The following is a 23,307-nucleotide window of genomic DNA, read 5'->3' as shown; positions in this document are numbered from 1 at the left end:
GTAAGATCATTTGTCCATTCAAGAACCCTAGAATGTCAATGGAAAAAAATAAGTTCCCCTCTCTTTATTCCCAGATGGAGCAAGATATTTCAAACCCCCATGCATGTTTATATATGGGATAAAGTACCCTCTATTGCATATTATAAGGATATTGCAAGTCACTGAGGAGTTCAGTGAACAAATAGAGGACCACAGTGACTTACAATATCTTTTTTACACACAGTAGGGGTTATTATATTACTTACAATACACAGCCACACACTGTCATCCCCTTTAATTCCTGGCTGTTTGATTAATTTATTGTAAAGGATCTTCCATTTGCTGAATCACATAATCAATGTAGAATCTGTTTGGATATAAAAAAGCAAATATGCAGCTTTTTTATTTTAACTTTTCTTTATTGGCAAGCAGCAGTGGTAGGTACACAGCACAGAACATAAACAGTAACATTCTTATATTCAGAATTTTACATTACATTTGAGGGGTATTTAGTGGGTTGGGTTATTAGTCCAGTGTGTTTCACAAAGTTCGGGGTCCAGCATCGTCTTGTACAGTTGATGCGTGGGGGGAGTCCAGTTCCATATCCTCCTTATTGTTAAGATAGCTACAAAGAGCTGTCCATACATGTCTGGGGCGAGATTGTATTGGGAGGGTATTGATATAGTCTTCCTCACAAGCCTGTGTCCATGTGAGTGCATTCAGCCACATTTCGAAAGTAGGGGGCGAATGGCGTTTCCAACATTGTAATATGCACTTTTTTGCCACCAAAGCACTTACATTTAAAATTGTTGACATTTTCTTCACTTCATCTCCGTTCCATATCCCAAAGAGTATAGCCAGTGGACCTGGGCTTACTGTGGTCCCAGCTATCTCTGAGAGGGCTTCAAGTACTGCCTTCCAGACTGTGTCAAGTGCGTTGCAGGACCAGAACATGTGTATGTGTCAGCGTTTTCAGATCTACATCTAGGACAAGTGTGTATCTGGTTACGTGCAAATTTTGCCACTTTGTAAGGTATGTAGGACAGTCGGTTAAGGAGTTTGTACTGTATGCAGCGAAATCAAAACTTTAGGGAGACCTTACCTGTGTGTAGACACATCTTTCTACATGTGTCATTCGAGATTTCCTGGCCCAGTTCCTCTGCCCATTTGTCGCATGGACCGAGAGGCGCGCCCTTGGTTTTTTCCTGTAGCTTTTTGTACAGAGTGTACAGAAAGGAGGTTACACCCCGGCTATTAGGTGAGTTGGCTATGTATTGAATCTCGGGTGAGTAAGGGGGCTCACCTGGGTAAAATGGCCACATTTCGCGGACTACAACCCTCAGTCTGAAGTACTGCAGCATCTCTAGTGCTGATCCTGTGTGGCCCGGCCTCCATGTCTGAGGGGTAATAAACATACCCTCAGCGTATAGGTCTGTCAGTGCTTGATATCCTAAGTCTAGCCAATGTTGCATAAGGAGTTTATCGTGAGTGGGAGGAAGACCTGGGAATTGCCAGATGGGCAGCCATTTGTAGTATGGTCGGTGCTCGGCTTGAGAGTGCAGTAGGCGGTTCTATGCCATAACGGTGGTAGCCATGGGGTCTGAAGGAGCATCCGTTCGGTATGTACGGTAGAGAATCAGGGACATGACATTTACTCCCTCAGTCGCTAGTTTTTTAAGTTTAACATGGGGGGGTGCAGTTGGGTGACTGTACCAATGTGAGGTGTGTTGGGCTTGTGCCGCAATCCAGTATCGGGTCAGATCCGGGGCAGGGAAGCCCCCTTTCTAATAGGGGAGGGTCATGTGTTGCTACTTCTTGCGGACATCACCAGAATGCCAACGATATTGGGCGCACGTGGAATGTAGTTTTTCAAAGTATTGTTTACCTGGCCAGAGCGGGACATTAGCAAAGATGTAGAGGAATTTAGGGACCACTATCATCTTTATTAGTGAGAGTTTCCCCAGGGACATCATGTAGGGGTCGCCAGAGGTCGCAATTGTGACCTCTAAGATCTCCCTTGTGACCTCTAAGGTCTCTCTTGCTAACCCTGGGTAATAAAAGAAACAAAAAGTGTCTTAGTCAATTTTTTACATTTTTTAAACGCAAGTTCATGGGCTGTGGCCAGCACAATGTGGCTCTTTACTTCTGGAGTGGCTGGCTTTCTTGTTCAGGCCTCTTAAAAAAAAGAAGAACAAAAAAGAACAGGGGTGCCACGCGTCTAACACTTTCAGCACTGCCTCTAAATAAGAAAGAATAGGGATACCAAATGATGTGTCTTTCTGGAATTCTATACAATAATTGCTAGACTCATTAAAGGTTTATTTCAGGCACACTTCAGGGGGTGAGTCACTGATTTAGTCTGTTCTTAAACACCTCAACTTACTTCTGAGGTTGATAAAAGAGTACCAAAACAGGTTGGGTGATGTTGGGTGTATATTTGTTCTATATAAAGCACTTAAGCGCTATATAATAACACATCATTATCATTGGGCCATGCATTCACAGTAATTTGGTAATATGGGTCTATATACACTGAGCCTAACGATACATATGGCGATCCATTCATGTAAGAAATGTACATCACATTATAGTAATATCGTAACCATATTTTCCGTAGTGTAGTTAGGATCATTGCTATGTGATGCCACTTCCTGTTTTGTTAATGGGTGAAAGGGGGTGTTGCATCGCTTCCCGCGATATCACTTTGGGGTGGGGTTAAATGACGTCACCTCCTGTGATGTCATCAGAGGTCAAGGGTTGTGTGATGTCACTCCCGCTACCCCTGGCATTTTGGAGAAATGACATCCCTGAGTTTCCCGGCTAGTGAGAGTGGGAGATTGAGCCATCTTGCAATTTTGGATTCTACAAGCTGTGCTCTAGTGGTATAGTTCTCGGCCAATAGGGCAAATGTGCAGCTTTGAATGTGTTGCAGAAAAATAGTTTCAATATTTTATTTAAAAATGTACTTTAAAATAAGCAATAACATGCTACCATAAACAGTTCCATGGCGATTAATCGCTGTAAACTGTGGCAGAAAACTATTTGACAAGCAAGGAATTTTAAAAGCTTGTAATGTTGTTAATTAACTGCCGAAGTGACAGCTCGAATTCTGACCTTTGCTGGCTCAAGCAGCAGGAATTAGGTTGTCACAACTGAAGCCTAATAACTGATTATGTAGAAGCTGCGATGTCATTTTCTTATGTGAGGGCAGTTGTGATGTCACAATTAGCCTGTCATCAGAACATTATTTCCAAGCTTTTATACGGATATTGCAGGCTGCCATGTATTATACCGCCTTACTTGTAATGCCACAAACTGGGATGCCAGCCATCCTTTTCAATATGACTGCCGCTCATTATCGGGAATACCAGTTCTTTTTTTTTATTTAATAGATTTGATACATTGTGTACCTTGACCGAAGGCATGTGGACCGCTGTAAAAGTACAATGTGAAATAGAATAAAACACAAACACAGAGCAAGGGCTGTTGTTTAAAATGAAACATTAAGCTAAGAGCACAAAAGCAAAGAATAACTTTGGGTGATCAAAAAGATATTTCGCTACTTGTAGACAGTAAGCCATCCTGAGTTGTTCATGTCATTAGAGCGCCTCGATGCCCTGGGGCTGCTAGTGCGCTTTATAAATACAAACACATAAAATACATTAGAAAAATATGTGGGTTGAAATGTCATCTTGAACATGTAGTTAGTTTGCTTGTGTAATGTCTTTGAATAGCAGCAATGCCAAATAATACAGACAAAATATGTACCAGTTCAGGCTTTATGCATTAGTGTTCCAAATTCACATTGTTGTGGTCTCGGAAAGCACGCGTCCTTAAAACAGCAAACATCGGATACATTTTTCAGGCTACCTTCAAACAGTGGATGGTATGACATGTATTTTCATTGGGTACTTGGTATTTCCATATACAATCGCACTGAAAGGTCACAGCAAAGGTGCCCTCTGGCCCCTGAAAGCCATGGTGGATGTGAAAAGGAAAAATGTAAACTGAGTTTCTTAAATGCACCAACGTGTTGCTTCGATTGATAGGCCACAAACATCTCAATAATCCAGCCTGGAGATAGGACGCAAAGTGTAACTCCACTGAGAGTTTGGATTCCTACACATTTGAAATAATACATATATGTGTTCCCACACAGAGCTTCATCCTGGATTCTTCTAGCTTCTAAACACTGTCACTGGTTTCAAACATGTGAAGTGCAGACTGCCCTCCTATCAGAGACCAGTGTGTTACGCCTGATCCATCCACCCCGGTGTGTTGCTAATTTGTACACATTGTGCCTATTTATGCTACAGCAACATTTCCGGTGGTTCCCTGACAGTTTTAAGATTTTCCTCAAGTCCCGCCTTTTAAGCCTATCATTCTGCATTCATGGAGATTACTTCAGGTGTTACTAATCCAACAGAAGCACAGAACCAATAGAAGCACAATGAAAAGCGATGGAAGTCCCATCCTAGAACTTGTTATACATCTAACACCTGACATCGGCAACTTGAGATCTATTTATGATCTGATATGGCATTTATAAAGCGCCTATACCCAAGTGTTTCATGGCGCAATATAACTATGTAACTTCTCCTCTGAGTTGTTAAGTTATCGTCTGTCAGTCAACACTTGATGCCGACATGCAGTGTGTTATGTAAGACATAAGCGACATTTTCAGTGCCACAAAACAAATCTAAACGCTTATCTTGGAAAGTGAGGGCTTTATAACGTCCTGTGGCGAGTGAGGATCATGTCCATCCAGACTCTTCTGGAGAGGAAAGCCTGCAAGCCCCCACCGAGGTGGGTACTCAGTGTATCATATGTGATTTAGCACGTTCTCTCTCACTCTCTAACTCTCTCTAACTCTCTCTGTCTCTCTCTATCACTCACTATCTCTCACTGGGTTTCACTTGTCCTTCCTTTATGTCTCTCTCTCCGGGCGAGAGTTAAGTGGTCAGGTGTTTGCTAGAGCTAACAAAGCTCTAGCTGGCAGCAGCACAAACAGAAAAATCACAGATATCTTGAAAGGGGTGCTTTGTTTATTTCAAAACTATCGATTAAAAAACGCCATTTTGTTTAAATTGTATGCACATTGTAAAGTGCCTCTTTATACACTGTAACTGTTCATTTCTAATGATACGTTCTAAGATATGCTGTGGCCATAGTAAGAAAGGAAGCTTGTTTTAGTGACAAAAGCACATTATATAATTCTAGGATAACCATAAACACTATTTTGTCACACAAAATGGACACTCTGGCACACTTCAAGTGTCCTCTTTCGAAATAGCCCTCTGAGAAAAAGGAAGGAGAAAAAAAGTAACCAATGACACTTGCTGGTTTCTTTGAGTAACATCAAAGAGCATTTTGGGAATATATAAATGACTATAGATCTTTATATGTGAAAAATATGTCTGTGAAAAAAAGGTTGTATGCATGATTGTGAAGTACCTAATGTACGCCAGGCTTATTTGCAACCATAACTCATATATAGCCATCCAGACGGCTTAAAGCTTTGGGGTTGAGGTTTCAATGGCCGCAGCGCCTGTGACTCCTTCCTTTTCCCAGGGCTGTGTTGCTTCTTGTTGCTGGGAAATCTTATAAGAGGAGACGCTGGGTCTCCAAAGCACAGACATTGTTAGCGAATTAAATATGTATAGGATAGTGTTAGAACTTATATAGGGTCCAGTTCCTGTCACGGTATGCAAAAGATGTTGGATTGCTTTGTCTTGTGTTTCAATCAGCCGTAGTAGTTGCTGTAGTATTGCCGTGCAGCTATGTTGAAATATATGACACAGGTGACCCAGGCGATGGCGCAGGCGATGCCAAGTCCCAGAGCCACATTGTTCAGTATAAGCGCCATATTAGAACTTTTGCGAGCCTGCTCTGAGTCCGCGCGATTATTGGCGTCTCGTGTCTGCAAAATAGAAAATATGGGAGAGTTAGCCAGGCAGGTCCTAGGCTATTTCGCCATGAATATAGCCACTACTCGGATGACAGCTTCCAACTACTAATGTTCACTCTCTGGAATAAAATGTTTCTGCTAGAAGATGTGAAGAACATAAATAACCAAGTGACATAACACCTTCCCCCAAAAATCCAATGGACACGTGTGCACAGTTTATATTCTAGAAAAGGAATCTGCAGTGGAGCCAGGAGATGTGGTCTACATGCCCACCATCCAGCTTCCCCGTTGGAACCCCAAGACAAGAACACCCAAGCCCACTGCACTGCTGCAATGAGTCTGCTCAGAGCAACCAATTCTTTTGTTGCTGGCAAGTGGCTTTGCGTATGCATTCTCAAGCTCTATCTGATAAAATAATATCCAAGATTTACTGTAGGCAAGGATCGTGCAATCCTGGCTCACGTGTTTTTGAGCATGAATTTGGAAATACGAACATTTGAATTAGCTGGATATGCAAAGGTAATTTGTCAGGCAGCCTTTGGAAGAGTTCTGAGAGAGTGGGCATCCAATCCAAAAGGGCCACGTTGTTTTCTTTTTTAGCTGTGTGGTGTGTAAACTGCGATCAACAACCAGCAGAAACAGTAATTCTCCATTGACCAACAACCACACGCAGACACACCCTACATTGGCACCTGGACAGCTCATGCACCCAGATAAATATATTAATGCCTAGAATACATTGACACCTACAGACACTGCTAAAACTCTAGGAAAACACCCACCTCTTATTTAATATCAAAACTGCAAAACAGGACATCAGCCCACTACAGCCATAATGAAGTTCAACACCGCTCACTGCAACGTAACCAACAGTGATATCATGTGCTTCCACCCGTAGGTTCAGAGAACCTGCAAGTTCTCCTTTTTGACTAACGCTCAACTTCTCCACCTAACTCACCACATGAAAACTCAAAATAGCTACTCACACATGGCGTTTAAAGGTCACTCTCTGCAGATTCCAAACAACACAACTGAATAACTCCAACACCAACTGACACTCAAATCCCCCAGACAACGCATGCCCACCCAGCAAGAATGAGATTCCCTCTCTCGACACAAAGACCTCAATACTGCTCAAACATCACACCTAGAAAGATGTCCTGTACACAATGCTTGGGTTACTTTCTATCTGCACTTTCAACCCAAAGGCCCACAGTCATAGTTTTGCCTCTCCTTCCATTTGAATCCAAAGTTTTCAATGGCGGAAACAGTAATAGAACAGTGTCCAAGGGAGGAGGGCCATACATGGGAGCAACATAGGTCATCGGGGCCATCAAATAGTACGACTTCAGTCTGCTCAGAGTTAAGGAATAGAGTTACTGCTCACCATTTCAAAGATGGCCAACAAGCAAGATTGAATCCAGTTGTATTTGTTTTGAGAGAAATCTGTTTATCTTTTATCTTCTTATATTTTCTTTTTTTTTTAAAGGGACTCCATTCCTGAATAACATGTCTTTCATTTTGATCTTTAAATGCCAAATTCACAAATAATTTTGGTCACTAGAATCTATTATGCAGTGGGGGCCAAACAACGCCTTAATAGGTTTCCTCGTTGTTCTAAAAGGAACAATCCTCCCAGAACCAAATGATGTGGGGAGAAGAAGTCCAGGTGCTAAATTAGAGATGGCTTAAAATCAATAGTGTTGCAAGTTAAATAACATTTGAAATTTGGAACAATTAAAATCATTATAGTTATGAATGCTTTTTTGGTAGCAAGCATGCATGATTAAGGGTAGACCCTGAAACATATAGAAACATATTGGGCGTCATGAGTTTGTTGGATTTTTGGGATGACATACTTCCAAAGGAAATTACCATCTTTGCTGGCAAAAGCTCTGAAAACCCACCCTATTTCGAGTTTACCATTGGGTCAGGTGGTATTCCCGGAATAACACCACTGGTATTTAGAAATAAAACCTCTGCCAGTGGTAATTTCTAAAATAATTTGTGGGGTTTTTATAATGTCAATTTCCATCTTCACTCTGAAGGTGGATATCGATAATGTACAGTAATGGTTCACACCTTTACTGTACATTTGGTTAATATATCAATACTCGGTCAATTCTGACTCTTTCATGCATTACATGGCTTGTGTAGTGAGAGGGGGCATCAGAGATGTCCACCTCTTAATAATCGTCCATTTTGAACATTTCAATATTTGTTTGGCATATTTGGATTTTTTTCCTTCCACCTATGAGGTAGAGGCAAAAATAGGCAGATTTTTGGGATGAAAATCTAATTTGATTTTCCCTTAGAATACAGTGTAAGGTAATTATGCCGATCAACTCTGAATTGGAAGGACTGTAAATCCAGCAATATTTTACCAATAATGTAACATGACTGTTACCTCTCAACATGTAATGACCACAGAGTCTGGAAAAGCATGTGGAAATGCTCACATTTGTGTTTCTTATGAAGGTCCAGATATAATGTTAGGTAGCTGGAACCAAGACTGAAACAAGTTGGGAAAGTGATGCTTTCATGAGCTGATTATTACATTACATTTTACAAAAATACGAAATCATAAAGATGTGTTGAATGCAGTAGGCAAGAGGTCGGCAAGAGGTTCCAGGTAGTGGTTGAAAAGCCAGGGAGAGAGGTTACACCCCTGGGGAACACCACAAGTAGAGCGAGAGATAGAAGAGACGAAAGGACACAGTTGGACCTGAGAGGATCGGTCGGTGAGAAAGGAAGTCAACCAGGCCAGGGCCTGATCAGTAATACCAAGGTTGTTGCAGAGATGATTGAGCAGGATGGCATGGTTGACCATGTCAAAAGCAGAGGATAGATGGAGGAGAATGAGGACAGAAGGGAGATTAGAGTCAAGATTCGAGAGCAAGTCTTCACGGGTATTCAGGAATACAGTTTCTGTGCTCCTGGCAGCTCTGAAGCCAGACTGGTGGTCATGGAGGCAACCAACAGATTCAGTATGTAGATTAAGCTGGGAGATGCCCAGCTTTTCCAAGAGTTTGCCCAGGAAAGGAGTGATGGAGATTGGGCGATAGTTAGCCGGAGAGCAAGGATCGGCCGAGGGCTTCATTAGAAGGGGGTGCACAAGAGAGTGCTTAAGGGGATAGGGGAAAGTTCCAGTGGCAAAGGAGTGATTACAGAAATCTGCCAAGGCTGGAGCAAGGGTGTTGAGGCGGTCCTTGATTGTTCTGAATGAGCAGGGGAGAAAATGCTTTGACAAGACTTTCTCTTCCAAAACATCTTCCTTCTCAAACTCTCCGTTCACCCACCTCGAACTCTCTGAGGGTCAGATGCTTATTCAAGCGGAGAGTTGGTGGCAGATCTATTTGCTCGGCTGAGGCCTCGCCCTGGAACAGCCTCCCACCTCTCTCAAACATGGGCAGAACCACCTCTGGTTCCGGAAGCAACTGAAGACCTTCCTTTTCATTTCCGCTTTCTCTCTTCCTCTCCCCTGCTGATTACCGAATGCTCCATGCACTGGTCACCTGGTCACCCTCTGAACTCGGGACCAGGCTCCTGCATCTCCAATTGCCCTTGCACTGCCTTCGGGCTCCCCAGCACTAAAGTGTCTGTATCTGCAACCCTACAGTCCCTTCTCTCTGCACATGTGAGCCACCTGCTGGCTGCACTTGTGAGTTAACTGCACTTCCCCCTGGCACCTCTCCCCTTCTCTCCCCTTCCCTTTTCCCTGCAATTGCGCAATCTGAATTACACAAGACCTTGTAAGATCGCGATTTTGTCCTCTCTTTGTTTACCCATCTTTAACTTGTCGTACCTAGAAACACTTCTGTACAGGCGCATTATAAATGCCACACCATATCATATCATATCACATCATAATTGTTCTGCTATCAACATGCCCACCTCCTTGGCCCTGTGGTACATCCACTGCCACTTCTGCTTCCACAACTTTTCTGTTAAATGCAGCAATGACTAGGAAGCAGACAATGGAGTACACAGTGGGAGATGGGGAGAGCAGGAACCCCATGCCGCACTCTTGTGGCATGCAGTACAAGATTAGCACAGTGTCCTTTCTCTCCTCAGCCGGTCCCTGAATGACTCCTTCCATCCAACCTCCTTCCCTGATGCTGCTGTCAATGGCAGTGAAGCCAGTGAAGCAGGTACATTGAAGAATCAGCTACTCAAGTGGCCTTGCACTTTCTGTTTCATCTCTTTCCCATGGCTAACTTCTCTAAAAAATGAACTCTGCCCTGTAGGGTGGAACCTCTGGCAGATGGAAACCTGTGTTTAATGACAAAGGGCCTCATCACGAGTTGGGCGGTAACTCTTAAATGCAGCATTAATGGTATTAGTGGCTGCAATACCGCTCTGCCCAATTACAACCCTGCAAAAATAGTGCCAGACCGAAAAGGGACCAGCTTTAATACAGTCTGCATTATTAGAGCCTGCAGTAATACAGCCGCCTAAACTGAGCGCTATCACAGACCTATCACAACTCCATGTTCAGAGGTATTGCCACCCGAAAACCGGTGATAATACAGCTGGAACTACCCCCAGACTCCAGCTGGAGGTAAATGAACCCAGGTGCCAGGAATAAAGCCACAGGTGCATATAGCGCACACCAGAGGGCTATCTAAGACCCACCCAGGCCCCAAACACACTTTCCAACACCATACTGCCATTCTCTGCTGAGAGCTTTGACATGTAGTTTCATGTGCTGTGCCTGGAGCTACAGATGAGGGACAAACAAGGCAGGGCCCAGGAAGCACAGGGGGAGGGGGTGAGGAGGAGGAGGAGGAGGAGACCTGTATTATTTATGGAGAAAGTATTCATTTCTATTGTTATCAACGATATCATCAAATGCCCCCTTACCACCCCACTTACTATCGTGTGTAGGTTGACCAAGCCCCACACTTCCCTTGGCTCCCCTCAGGATACTCTGCGATCTAGGTGGTGAAAGGGATTATTTGCATGGACAGAGTCAACAGGGTTCTGTGTGGCATTGGGTACATACATTTTACTTAAGAATGTGTCCTGCTCTGGGCACTGTATATACATTTTGCTGGATGCACCCAAATTAACACCAACTGGATAAGAAGCCTCACCCGTTGCCGGCCCTGGCAGGCTATGAGACAAAATTGGCAAGTACAGTTTCTCAAACAGTGTCTTATTAGTCTCACACTCTGTAAGAGGGACACCTACTTTGGCCAAATCTACAACCTTCCTCAAAGCATCCAGATTATTTTATTTATAACTGGTGCTGGGTTCCTACCAGTTTCCAGAACACCTGAGATGATTCCATGTCCGATCCCCATTCCATCATTAGATTCCACCTAGGACCGCACCAAAGGATCAGTTTGAATACCAATCTCAGCCCTCGTACATTGTGTCCCACGTGCAACATTCTTATCTTGAAGGTTATGATCACTAGTAGCAGGCTGCCTCTCCCCAGGACAGATGACATCCTCTACCACGTCGGATGTTCCCTCCCCGATACTTTCCTCCAAAGAAGGTATCATCACTCTATGTATACCATTGCCTCTGTTGCTACTCTTAGCCAGTGACTCTGGTATGGTGAGATTGTGAAGATATTTTTTACGTGAGGATGTATTACGTTTTTTAATGTTTTTGACATTTTTGGATTTCTTGCCTTATACCCTTTATCATGAGTGTTGTATCTATCTTCTCCCTTGGAGGCCTCATCTGTTGTTAGATCTATAATATCAGATTCAATATTAGGCACAGCTCGATCATGTGCAATTCCACCGTCAACAGAGGAGCCCACCTCGGACTGACGAACCTCAGTTTCTAGATTGCATTTACCAGCCTCTACAGGCAAACCCCCCAGAGAGGGGACGTCTACAACCACAACAGCAGATGAACGTTGTTTCACAACTGACGCACAAGTCTTTTCCAGCACTTCTAGTCTTTTGTTAGTTTCCATCAGACCTCCCTTTGTGGCAGAATCCTCAGCAGAAGTAATTCTTTGTTGCAAACTGATACACAGCTCTTTTCTAGTCTTTCAAGCCTGTTGACGATTACTGTCAAAAGTTCATTACGTGCTCTTACTTCAGCCCAGATATTATCACAAACAAACTAAGAACCATGTTTAATGCTGATACAATGGGTTGCGTTAAGTGGATTCTATCATCTGCTTTCCCGAGGGTAAGATGGACTAGAGCATCTTTAGATGTAGGGCATGCCTTGAACTACCCCTAAATACGTCCAGTACTGATTATAGCAGACAAAACAACACTGGATTGGTCTATGCTACATTGCATGTTAGATTGTCCCCCAACCCCACTGATTGGTTGGCATACTATCCCAACCATGGACTTTTGGCTCTTTAGCAGCACACATGTGAAACAAAATGTAGGTGTTTGAACCCCATCAGTCCACTCCGCATTTTCCCAATTAGCCCATCATCTCTCATCGGTAGGCCATCAGACAAAGTATTCAGTTTGTAGTTGACCTTGTTGCCTGATCACTGTCCTGGAACATTCAAGGAAGTGTTAGCATAGCACTATCTTAACTTGAGGCTATTAACCTATGTATTCGACTTCTGAGTCACATGTCAAGAGATCATGAATTTGCCAATTTCAGCCCTCTATTTACTGCTATTTGATTTAATTATGCAGGGTGCTGTTGTTCTTCTTGGCCTCTAGAGACTTGCCTACTCTATTTCATATGAACTTTGTATACTTTTAATTGACCAACAGTTTGGCTCGCCCGGATGTTTTCTTCTTCTTTCATCTATTAAGAATGCCCACATTCAGAGCATATCCATATACTCCCATTGTGCTCTGTGCTTATCCCACAAAATAGCATCCTTAACTCTGGCCCAACCTTTACTCATCGCCGAGTCTGCACACAGAGCTGTTTTTCTATGTCGCCTTTCTCTGAGGTAGCTTGGTTAAGTTCAACATGAGCCAGTGTCCATTTTTTCATTATGTCCGTCCTTGCCATGTTATATATTCCTCTATAGCAAGCTTGTATACATTTTCTTTATACCTTGCAGTACGGCATATTTACAGTTATTGGTCAGTAAGTTGCTTCATATTCTTTAGATACACAATTACTTTAGCTTTAGGTGCATGTTTCTCTTAGTGCTTCAGTTATATTGTTACTTCTAAGTATTTTCATATCGTTTCAGCATAGGTTCATATATCTTCTTTATGACATCACTTTGTCCGTCAGATTTCACTTTAACGTCCGTCCTTAATATTTATTGATGCATTCTGACATCTTGGCAGGTGACATCCTTCCATGTAGCATTCTTCCATGCAACATCCTTCCACTCTTTCTGTGCGAAGGTACATTCTTTATGGTTGTCTGAGTGCATAACGCCTATCATACACTTTATGCGGTATGGGAACAATACAGGGGTCACATTTATTGCTCTTTTCCGACTTTTCCAGTATGACAGCGGTGAGGGGGCGGGAACTGGCTAACTCATCACAGTGTATATCCCCTTCATGAACACATAAAACATATATACCAGCACATAGATAATGGGGGATTCAGACCTATACTCAACAATACCACAGCATGGGGGGCACTGTTGAGCAGCCAACAAGCATGGCTGCTTAGCTTTTGAGCTCCACTTCACGGCCCGAAACTTCGCATCAGTGTGGCAGTTACGAATTTCCAAAGACCATAATTCTGCACGCAGAGGCAGGCAAACTACGGGTGTGCATCTGGACGGAGTATCAAGCACTAGAGACCCCGCTCTGCTGAACCCCAGCTACCCACGCCGAGAGACTGCTCCTTCAGCATGGGAGGGCTGTTGCAGGCCTCCAGAGAACACAAAAAAGAGCGCGGAAAGTCCATCTCCGGACTCAGATGCCAAGCAGTGCCAAACTTATGCCAAGTTCCTCCTCCCAACACCTCCACGAGATGACCCAGAACTCAGGACCCAGCGGCGGGCGCTGGGAGCGACACAGAGCTGGCGTGGCATACTACACCAAGGGTTGGACTCTCCTACCATCCCCTAAGGCCTGTCCATGTCCAGCACTCCCAGAATGGGGTAGGAGCGGATGGAACGGCACCACTGGCCCTGGCGGTCGCCCATTCTCATAGTACACAATGCTCCAGAGCCACCAGATATGTCATGTCAGGGGAAAATAGAAACATCCCAGAAGGAGGCCGATACAGCTGGCATCGGTGAGTGGTGTCCAAGAGGTGGCTGCCCCTCCTGTCTACAGCCGGGCAACCGTCTATGACCCGGTGGCACCCCATCCCCTGCTCGGGACTAAAGCTTGCTCCAGGATCCCGTGGGGATAGCCAATGCTTTCTGCATGTTGCACCCATGACCCGGACCCCCCACCTGCCCGTGAGACTCCAACGCATCCAAACACCTCCAGACTGTGAAGAAGGGTGGGGCGACATCGCTGGTGGGCCGGCACTGTGCTGATACCCCAGTTCTGATACTGGACTGTGGCCCTGTTGGCATGCGCCCCCTAATGCCAAGGGGTGGGCCATCCGGGCTGGCAGTGAACTCTGCCTGCATCCTAGTTAGTGAGCTGGGAGGAGGTCGGCCTGTCAGACTACTCCCTGGCAAAGCCCCGCTCATCTGTGGTACCTCGGGAGGGGGCTGCTGCCCAGCCGCGCACTACTGGGACCTCCACCAGAGCCTGAAGATACACGGACAGCTGGCAGGGAGACTGTCAATGAGGTGAGAACTCCCCCTGCCCCCCTAGCAGCACTGGCCCTCCACACTATGAACTGCCTTCACCGGCACAGATACCAATAGGTTCTGGGCAAGCTTCCTGCGCCTTACTCATCCCCCGTGTGACATGCGGAAACAAGGGCCCGAACACCGTACATGCCCAGGATGGAACCCAGGGCTCACCCATCTGCTCCTGTGGTGGGCAACCAATTGCTCCCACACACAATCCGGCTTGTGGCCGCAGAGCCCTGGCTGGGGGAATCTCACCGTAAAGGAATCAAGGTGGACAATGTGAAGGGGAGGGCAGCCTGTGCGGGTCTACCTTGGTACTACAAACTTGGCACAAACACAGTGCATACAGAGGAGGAAGTCCACTGCACCTCTCATGAGTGGCCTGGGGGGGTGGACAGAGAGGACCCCGCACACAGGCTATAAACCTCAGGAGCAGTGAGCGCAGATCCCAAGGGCATACACCATATAGTACAACAAACACACCCTGGTATACCCCAGCATATGGCTGCCAAAAAATGACACACCTCTGCTGGAGGTCAGGGTCAACGGCCAACTATACTACTGGGCCAACACTGGTCTACTGCGTGGGGCAGGTCACAGTCTGTGTACCGCGGAGAACCCCTGAACCACAGTGCGACCCCGGTGCTCCCTGGAAGGACCTGTGCAGGACACCTCAGTGTTGCCACCACTCCAAGCTAGATCCCGATAATCAAAACCACCAAGCCACTGGACCCGAGATACCAAACCTATGGCCAAGCAATAATCCTGATCCACCCCACTGCAGTCAGATATGACCAAGGGATCCGGTGGCGGTAAAAAAGCGGGTGCAAATGACAAGTTCGCAAAAGCGACACCACGGGATGACCCAGATCAACAGTGACAGACCCCAATAGAACCACCTCCGACACCTCTGGTCCCCCTGCATAACCTGAGCTTTCAGGCATGATGAAAGCCATGGTGAAGGGATTTGCAGCGGTACACGGAAAACTAGATGACATAACTGCAGGTACGGCCTCTGTACGGTCCCATCCTGCCTACGAGGAAGCCGAGATCACTGAAGCAGAAGGAAGGATCTGCGCTAATGAAGATGGCGTCCGTACATTGCAGGACGCAGTAGCCACCCTCTCCAAAGTCATGGAACAGGTCAAAAGCAAGGGTGATTACCTTGAATCGCGCTCCCGGAGAAATAATATCCGGATAGTGGGTGTTCCAGGAGACTCTATAACTGGCAACATGGAACAGGCGTCTAATTGCTTTTAGAGGTTTAGGTCCATGGCGCTGCGGGATGTGGTGTTCAGAGCGGACATCAAATCCAACATTGACACCTTCTTCGCTACCAATGCACCGGACGCCACTTCTCACAGCATCAGATGGCAGGCCTTCAAGGTGCCTGGCCTGGCAATGTTGAGAGAAGCTGGTGTGCTTAAATGCATTAGGAGGGACCTTGATGTCTCCGAAAGGACACTCAAGAATCTTGAACAAGAGCACTCTTGGACCTCTGACCCTGCGTTGCAGGCTCAAATCCATTCAGAACTGGAGCACTTTGAGGGCCACGCCTTAAGAGAAACCCAATGCTTCTCCCGTCCGGCCGCGTCCAAGGAATACGGGGAAGGCGATAGACCAGGGAGGACTTTGGCGAGGGCGGTCCTTTCTGAACGAGTCAGAAACCAGGTGGACTGTATCTTAGATATGGATGGGAATAATAAATGGTTTGATGTGGATGTAGTTGCGGTATTCCACAGCTTTTACCATACGCTGTACACTGCACCAAAACCAAGTGATGAGAATGCCACTCATACACTCCTCCAGAACATTCCATTGTCCTGCCTTAGTGCTCAAACCAGAGATGAACTGGAACTCCCAATCTCCCTAGAGTAAAATGTGGCGGTCATCTCAACCATGCCCAAAAGTTAGGCCTGCGTCCTGATGGCCTGACGGCTGAGTTCTACCAGGAGTATGCCGCTATACTATTCCTGATCCTCTTGCTGGTATGAGAAGAATCCCTTCATCTTCGCATCCTGCCGGAATCCCCAAAGGAGGCCCTAATCACAGTAATGCTAAAGCCAGATCAACCTAGCAATGAATGTGGCTCATACAGACCCCTATCCCTCATTAACTGTGATACTAAAATATATGCAAAAGTTCTGGCCAACCACCTTCTTCCGCTGATGCCTCACCTGGTTCACCCTGATCAGGCTGGATTCATCCCTGCGAAGTCTGGCAATCTCAACATTAGATGGCTGTTTAACATAATGGCTAGATTAGATCCCGGAGCACAAGCAATGGCAGTAACTATAGATGACCAAAAGGCATTTGACATGGTCGGCTTGGAATACTTATTTGAAACACTAGAAAGGATGGGATTTGGCCCCAATATGCTGAGTTATATTAAACTTTTATACACACAACCACTAGCCAGGGTCCTCGTTAATGCATGCACATCCACAACATTTCAGCTTGAGAGGGAAACTCGACAGGGTTGCCCATTCTCCACTATAGCCAATGGTGGAATATATCTGGAAACATCATAGTCATCAGGGAATTTGCCTAGTCGCCTCCCCCGTATACGTTAGAGACCCCTCAATCAACTTGATACCAATACTTGAAGACATCACGTGTATAGGGGAATTCTCGGGCTTCAGGATAAACTTCTCAAAATCCAAAATATTTCACCTCAAAGATGCTACTATGGACTGCCGTGGAACTAACTCTCTACGGTGGTCCCCAGACTGCATCAAATACCTGGGGGTGTTGTTTCGCGCTCCCGCCCTGCCCTGCTACAAGACAACTATTCTTCACTCAGAGTATACACAGAGACCAAAACAAATAAATGGAAAACCCTCCCGGCCGAGAAGAGATGACATACCCTTACGACAAAGGGGGATTTACCGCTCTGAAACTAGAGCTATACTGGACATTTGCCAAGCGCAGTTTGCCACGTTTTAGTACCCTATGACATCACCCCCCTCACATGTGAAACTGGAGACACTGGCCGCAGCGGATTCTGATTTCAAAACACTAGCACTAGACCAATGTCGACTGCCCATTCGATCAGATCACCTACACACTGCGCGCGTGGCGCTCAGTTTTTGCCCATACGGGAACGGACAAACCCTACTACTGGTGGCTCCCCCTTTGGAAATTCACTGACCTACAACCCACATGGGACAAGGCTATACAGACGAGGTGGGAGCGACTGGGATACATGGCCCTAGCAGATGTCTTCCCCGAGGGCGAATTTATCACACCCTCCACTTGGAAACCGGGTCATGGAAATACTGGGGTGGACAACCTTCAGTACTACAGGTTATGTGCAGGCATATCGGCCAAATGGCCCTCTTACCCAACCAAACCCCCTGAAACCACTTGCCTGGCCTATATTGCAAACTCGGGAGACTGTAGACACACTCTCTCGAGACTATATAAAATGCTGCTGGATACCACTTCACCCCCCACCTCGGGCACTCGTAAGGGTTGGTCCCGCAAATTGGGCTCTGAACTCACGGACGACCAATGGGCCTGCATGTGTAGGCATACCAAGAAGGTCTCACTAAACTTTCGATTTAAATGCATACAATTCAAACTCCTGAATAGGCTCTATTTTTTAAAAGCCTGACCGATTGGCAATGCCAATGCATTTTTTTGTAGGCAGACAAGCCAGAAACATTCATTTTCCCCATAAGAAGCTGAAGAGGCACCACCTATTCTAACTTACTACACATCCTCTGGGATGAAGGACCGGCCCCACCGATCAAAGAACCATGTGCTGGTCACTCCTCTTCAAACAGTTGAAATACAGTAACCCATCCTCTGATTGGGCACTCTTGGCAGGTAATCATCTTCCAACTTGACACCGTCCACAAGGCACTGCAGAAAAAAACCTACATATACACATCTGTAATGACCCTCTGCAATTGGACGACTGGATGTCCACGGTACCAGTGAAATACAATTGAGTTCAGAATTGCATCATCACCCCATAAACAGCTTTAGAAGGCAGACACTACAATACCAGCAGTGCAGAAATGTAGGCCAATTGCCCTGCGTATGGAATCCAGAAATAAATGACACCCCCGATCCAGGGAAATCAAAAGCCCATGTACAAGACTCCACTTGCATTGATCATCTGTTCCTAGCACTTAGATACCTACTTCCAAGCTCAGATGAGCTCTGCAATGAATTTGTTGTTGTTTTGTTTTGCATTCAAGCACATTCAAGTGTGATTAACATTTGATGGCTGCAGGCATAGCAGTGAGTGTGTGTAGTGGCTATGGTCTGTTGCATGTCTCTTAAGTGGTACAAATGTTCTGCAATTCCGAACGGCTGAGCTGCTGAAAAATGCACGCTGTGTGAAATAGTGATTAATAGCAGGTGATCGTATTATGCATTTTCTTGTTGGTAAAGATGTAAAAGCCATACCAGATGTTGTTCGCAGGGATGGGCATCTTTGAGGGACTCAATTGGCGGTTTGACATTTTGAAGAAAAGATATGAATCAGCTTTGAGCCATTGGGCTTCCGTAAAAACAGCTAGCGAGTCAAACTGAGCTGATTGACTAGATGGCCAATTCGGTTTGAATTGGCTCGACCCAATTTGTACCAATTATGTTTCAGTATGGCTCAAACATGCGTTCGAACACTTTTAAAATCCATCTTGATTTTAAGAAAGAAATGGTCAGATTCCCAAAGCCTTTTTGTTGGCACACGTATTGGGATGCACTTGAACATCTCATCGCTGCAGCCCAAAACAGACTTTAGGCCTATTCCCAAAGGGTGGCTAAACACATGTTCACAATCAGATGTCATTTTTCACTGTCGTTGTGCATTTCCACCACAGAGAGGATGTTTCTGTGTATTGTTAATCCACAAATGGGATGCTAATTTAAATGCATGGCATATAGTCGCACTCCCCTGCGCCTGTTGGGACTAGTTGGAAAGGGATGTTGAATGCATGACAAGGTCATTGGCAAACCAGTTATGCATTTTCTTTTAAAGGGAACAAACCTGTTCTGTCCAGCCTGAATTTCTCTCCGTCTAACAGGGATAGTCATGCTTTTTGTATATTTCATAATGGTGGACCTATTTCCGTGCCTGTGTTTGTGAACTGTGCTCCCATCACCCAGGTGACAGGCCCTAGTCATACCTTAGTCTCGAGAGCGCTCTTCTGACACTAATGTAAGGGGGCTGGCCTCTGCATCATGTGTGCTGCTGCACAGCCCCCCTCAAATGCGCAGATCACCTTTCTGGATAAGGTGACCTTCTCATGTCTAAAATGAACACAGATTAAAAAAGCACATTCTCTGAACTTTTTTTTCATTTCTGTTCATTTTTGTACCCCTATTATATAATTGCTGTATTCACAAGTAATAGGGTATTTCAGGATACTGCTGCAGTATCTTAGAATTCAGTATTACCAACCAGCTGTATTCAAGCGGAGTCGAAACATCATACTCAAATCAATACGAGTGGCTCGAATTCCGGTTAGAACGTTTCGAGTCATGTTTCAGTCTCCACTCCAAATGATTCGAATATTTTTCTAGTCTGCTCGAACATCCACTGTTTAGATAAGCTTGAATCCTTTTCGCGCTGGATCTCCTATCATTAGGTTTTATGCTCACGTTATTTTGCACACTGGTAGTTTTAGGCTTCCATTCGCAATATTATATTATGTTATGTAATGTCACTAGGATTTATTCCACACACTACGCTCCACATGACACAGGATTGTGAAAAGGCTACAATTGCTGGTGCCATTTTAAGGTCAATGAGGGCCTGACACCAATCCAAGATGGCACCACTCTTCAGGCATCCCTATCACAGCAGAGTGGAGCCACTCCAGCAGCATTACCAATATCACTGATGCCACAGTAGCCACCAACAAGTAAACATCTTTTCCAGCCCCACCACACCTCTGCCCTCAACAGCCCCTCCACTAACCTCTCCATCAAAGCATTTGCAAATCTTCCCAGACCATTGAAAAGCCACGCTGGTGCCTCGGAAAACCAAGTAGACATGGCAGGGTGCAGTTACATGCCGTGATCTTGACATGCAATGATGTTAACCTCGCTCAACCAGCTTTTCAGAGGCACCGGTAAACTGGGAATATCCTATCTGTGCTCCGTGTTGACTTCTCACGCCTCCTCCCAGCCAGGATGCTTTCATTACATTCCGAGGCAATGCACATCAAATGGCCTGTTCAAAAACAGGTTTAATGACGATCTCATTGGAAACGCATTGCAGCAGTTATCACCCTACGGCCCTCAAAAGTTCAATTGGTCGACGCAGTAGGGGTACCTTCCATGTGTGGTAATTTCTAATTAGCGAAATATGAACGCCGAGAAAATCTAGGAGCACTGCCAAGTGATGTCGCACTTTCCTCACTGACTCATTTGTGAAAGAAATGCAGGGACGGCCCCATTAAGAGTTTGGTGGTATCTGGGCAGTAAATCCGTCCAGATACCACCAAACTGAATTCCACAATCTTTGCTGTGCCTGTCTTTGGCGAACGAACCCTTATACGGGCAAAAAAAACACAAAGACGCATTACACGTCAGAGCAGATATCGCTCCGTTTTGACAGATATGTAACTGCGCAGGGGCTTCACACATTCACCTGTCCGTCTGCTTGGCTGGGCGCTCCCACTCCCCAGGCGGGGCTGCCATGAAGGCAGCTTCGTCAGCTGCCAGCCATGATCCCACCCCGTTGCTCTGCCACCATCACTCCGGCCACTCTTCCCACATGCGCACACGCTCACTTCCAAGAGTACCTTATTTTCCGGTTCCAGCTCTCAATCCTACAAAACACACCCTAGTGCTCCCCTCCAGAACCCGGTGGAATGCCCACTGAAATCCCACAGAGCTCCCGAATGTTTACACTGCAACTAGTCATGCCTGCGCCATTGCACCTCATACATTGACTCATAATTATTTGAAAACGTACGTTTATGGAGAAGACGAGAGCCGCGATTCCAATGGGCAGGCAGCAGCACAGCATGGTGAATATGGAGTAGCCCAGATAGTCATTCGCGTAGGTGCCCAACTGCGTCACAAACATCGTTGGCTGGGTGGTCACCACCACGTGCTGCCCATAAGGATGGACGGCACTGTGCATTGGGTGGTTGACGGCATAGTGAGTGTAGGCAGTGTTGTACATGGTGTTGGTAGGTGGGCCGTAATTCGGCGTCGAAGCGGGGCTGTACATGGTGTTGGTAGGTGGGCCGTAATTCGGCGGTGAAGCGGGGCCAGGCATGGGTGCAAAGCCCGGGGGTGGTGCTTCTGGGTTCTCCTTGGATGGATTAAAGTCGTTCATCTTTAATGGTGGGTTGATTCGCTTTCAGTCGCCGTCAGTTGCAAATAAGTCTCGACGTTTTGTGAGTGAGGCTCTCAGTATCTGGCTAGAGCGACCCGCTTCCGTCTCTCCCGTGTTGCAGTGATGCTGTCAGAACCCTTCCCGCCAACCTTGATGACAATGTTTATGGGCTGGTAAATTCCGCCTCAAGAGGAAGTCCAGCGTCTGTTGAAGCAATGCCGTGTTTCCCCGTCGTCGCCGTTAACGCACTGTAATGTTCAAATACACCTTGTTTCTGGGAACAGGTGCGGGCCTGTAGTGTTTGCTTTCTCTCGTATTTCAGATGACACTTCAGCTATTTCCTCCGCTCCTGTTGTGGAGACCATGCCAGTGCGCACGCTGCCATTGTGCAGCACTCAATGTTCTCGGTTATTCTCAAAAGCGTTTTTGTTCTGTTGGTTTATGGGTGCAATCGATGATGCAGGTGTGGTGCGTGTTAATGACGCCGAGCCGGGAGCAGTACATCCGCATGGCCTGACAGAGTGAGAGACTTGCTAGTCCTACCCCTCCCACAAGCCCTCTGTGTTCCCTATATCCCGGTTTTCTTCTGGTTCACTCATCTATTTCCTGTTCTGCCTTGGTACGCTTTTTAAACAAAAAATCTTTTGGACTAGTTATTCTCTCTTTTAATTATTGTGCTGTCGCGATTCTCACTTTTTAGCCGGTACTTCTTGTTCTCTGTTGTATTTCTTGGCTGTGCCCCTCATTCTTCATAGCTTTCTTTGCATCTCTCTTCTAATATACAAGCCCTCCTGCCTTCGTGGTATATGTTGGGTATTTGAAGCCAGCCAGACCTAATTCACTTTGTTTTGCATTGTGAATGCGCTCGTACTCGTAGGCTCCCCTGACACCCTCAAGAAACTTAACGCCCAGTTTAGTCACTTTACCATTGACTCAATCAAAATCCCAGTACTAGACACGGTAAAAACACTAGGCGTCTATCTAGACTCCAACTTATCCATGACCAGACAAGTAAACGCCATTGCCTCCTCTGCTGCTTACCATGCAAAACTCCTCAACGCAATCAGGCCTTTTCTGTGAAAAGACACATGCACCAACATAGTCAGAGCCATTACTGGTTCACGGCTAGATTACTGTAATGTTCTTTTCCTAGGGACCTCCAACAAAAACCTTGACAAACTGCAAGTAATCCAGAACAGTGCCCTACGTGCTGCACAAGGCATTGCCAAGAGAGAGCACATCACCGCTGCCAGAAAAGCGTCCAATTGGCTCCCCATAAAGGAAAGGATCATATTCAAAGCGCTAAGCATCACCCACAAATGCATCCACCTCGCAGCCCCAGTGTACCTATCCCAGAGAATCCACCCGGTCTCCTCCACAAGACCCACTAGGTCACCCTATGCAAACATGCTTTCAGTACCTAGGGTAAAAGGAGCCAGAGCA

At 45.8% G+C, this 23,307-nt stretch overlaps 1 protein-coding gene across 1 annotated transcript; it reads right to left on the bottom strand.

Moving 5' to 3' along the window:
* Positions 1-377: 377 nt before the first annotated feature.
* On the bottom strand, positions 378-22,271 carry LOC138450370 (proline rich transmembrane protein 1B-like). Its single transcript, XM_069604835.1, has 2 exons — positions 21,496-22,271; positions 378-5,899 (listed from the first exon to the last, which is right to left on the bottom strand). Exons 1-2 carry the CDS (start codon positions 21,862-21,864, stop codon positions 5,723-5,725), a joined length of 546 nt encoding a protein of 181 aa, XP_069460936.1. The 5' UTR covers positions 21,865-22,271; the 3' UTR covers positions 378-5,722.
* Positions 22,272-23,307: the final 1,036 nt, after the last annotated feature.

This window comes from Ambystoma mexicanum, chromosome 1p (assembly GCF_040938575.1).
Source record: "Ambystoma mexicanum isolate Mex_15411 chromosome 1p, UKY_AmexF1_1, whole genome shotgun sequence".
In the NCBI taxonomy this organism is placed as follows: domain Eukaryota; kingdom Metazoa; phylum Chordata; class Amphibia; order Caudata; family Ambystomatidae; genus Ambystoma; species Ambystoma mexicanum.
The sequence above is the reverse complement of the archived record's forward strand: the minus strand, read 5'-3'. Positions and strand labels throughout refer to the sequence as shown.

Bases quoted from the DNA above. Each gene is read 5' to 3' on its own strand.
- LOC138450370 (XM_069604835.1), bottom strand. From the start codon at position 21,864: ATGAACGACTTTAATCCATCCAAGGAGAACCCAGAAGCACCACCCCCG. The intron at 5,900-21,495 runs GTACGTTTTCAA...TCTATTTTGCAG, and splicing joins CTCTCGTCTTCTCCATAAAC to ACACGAGACGCCAATAATCG.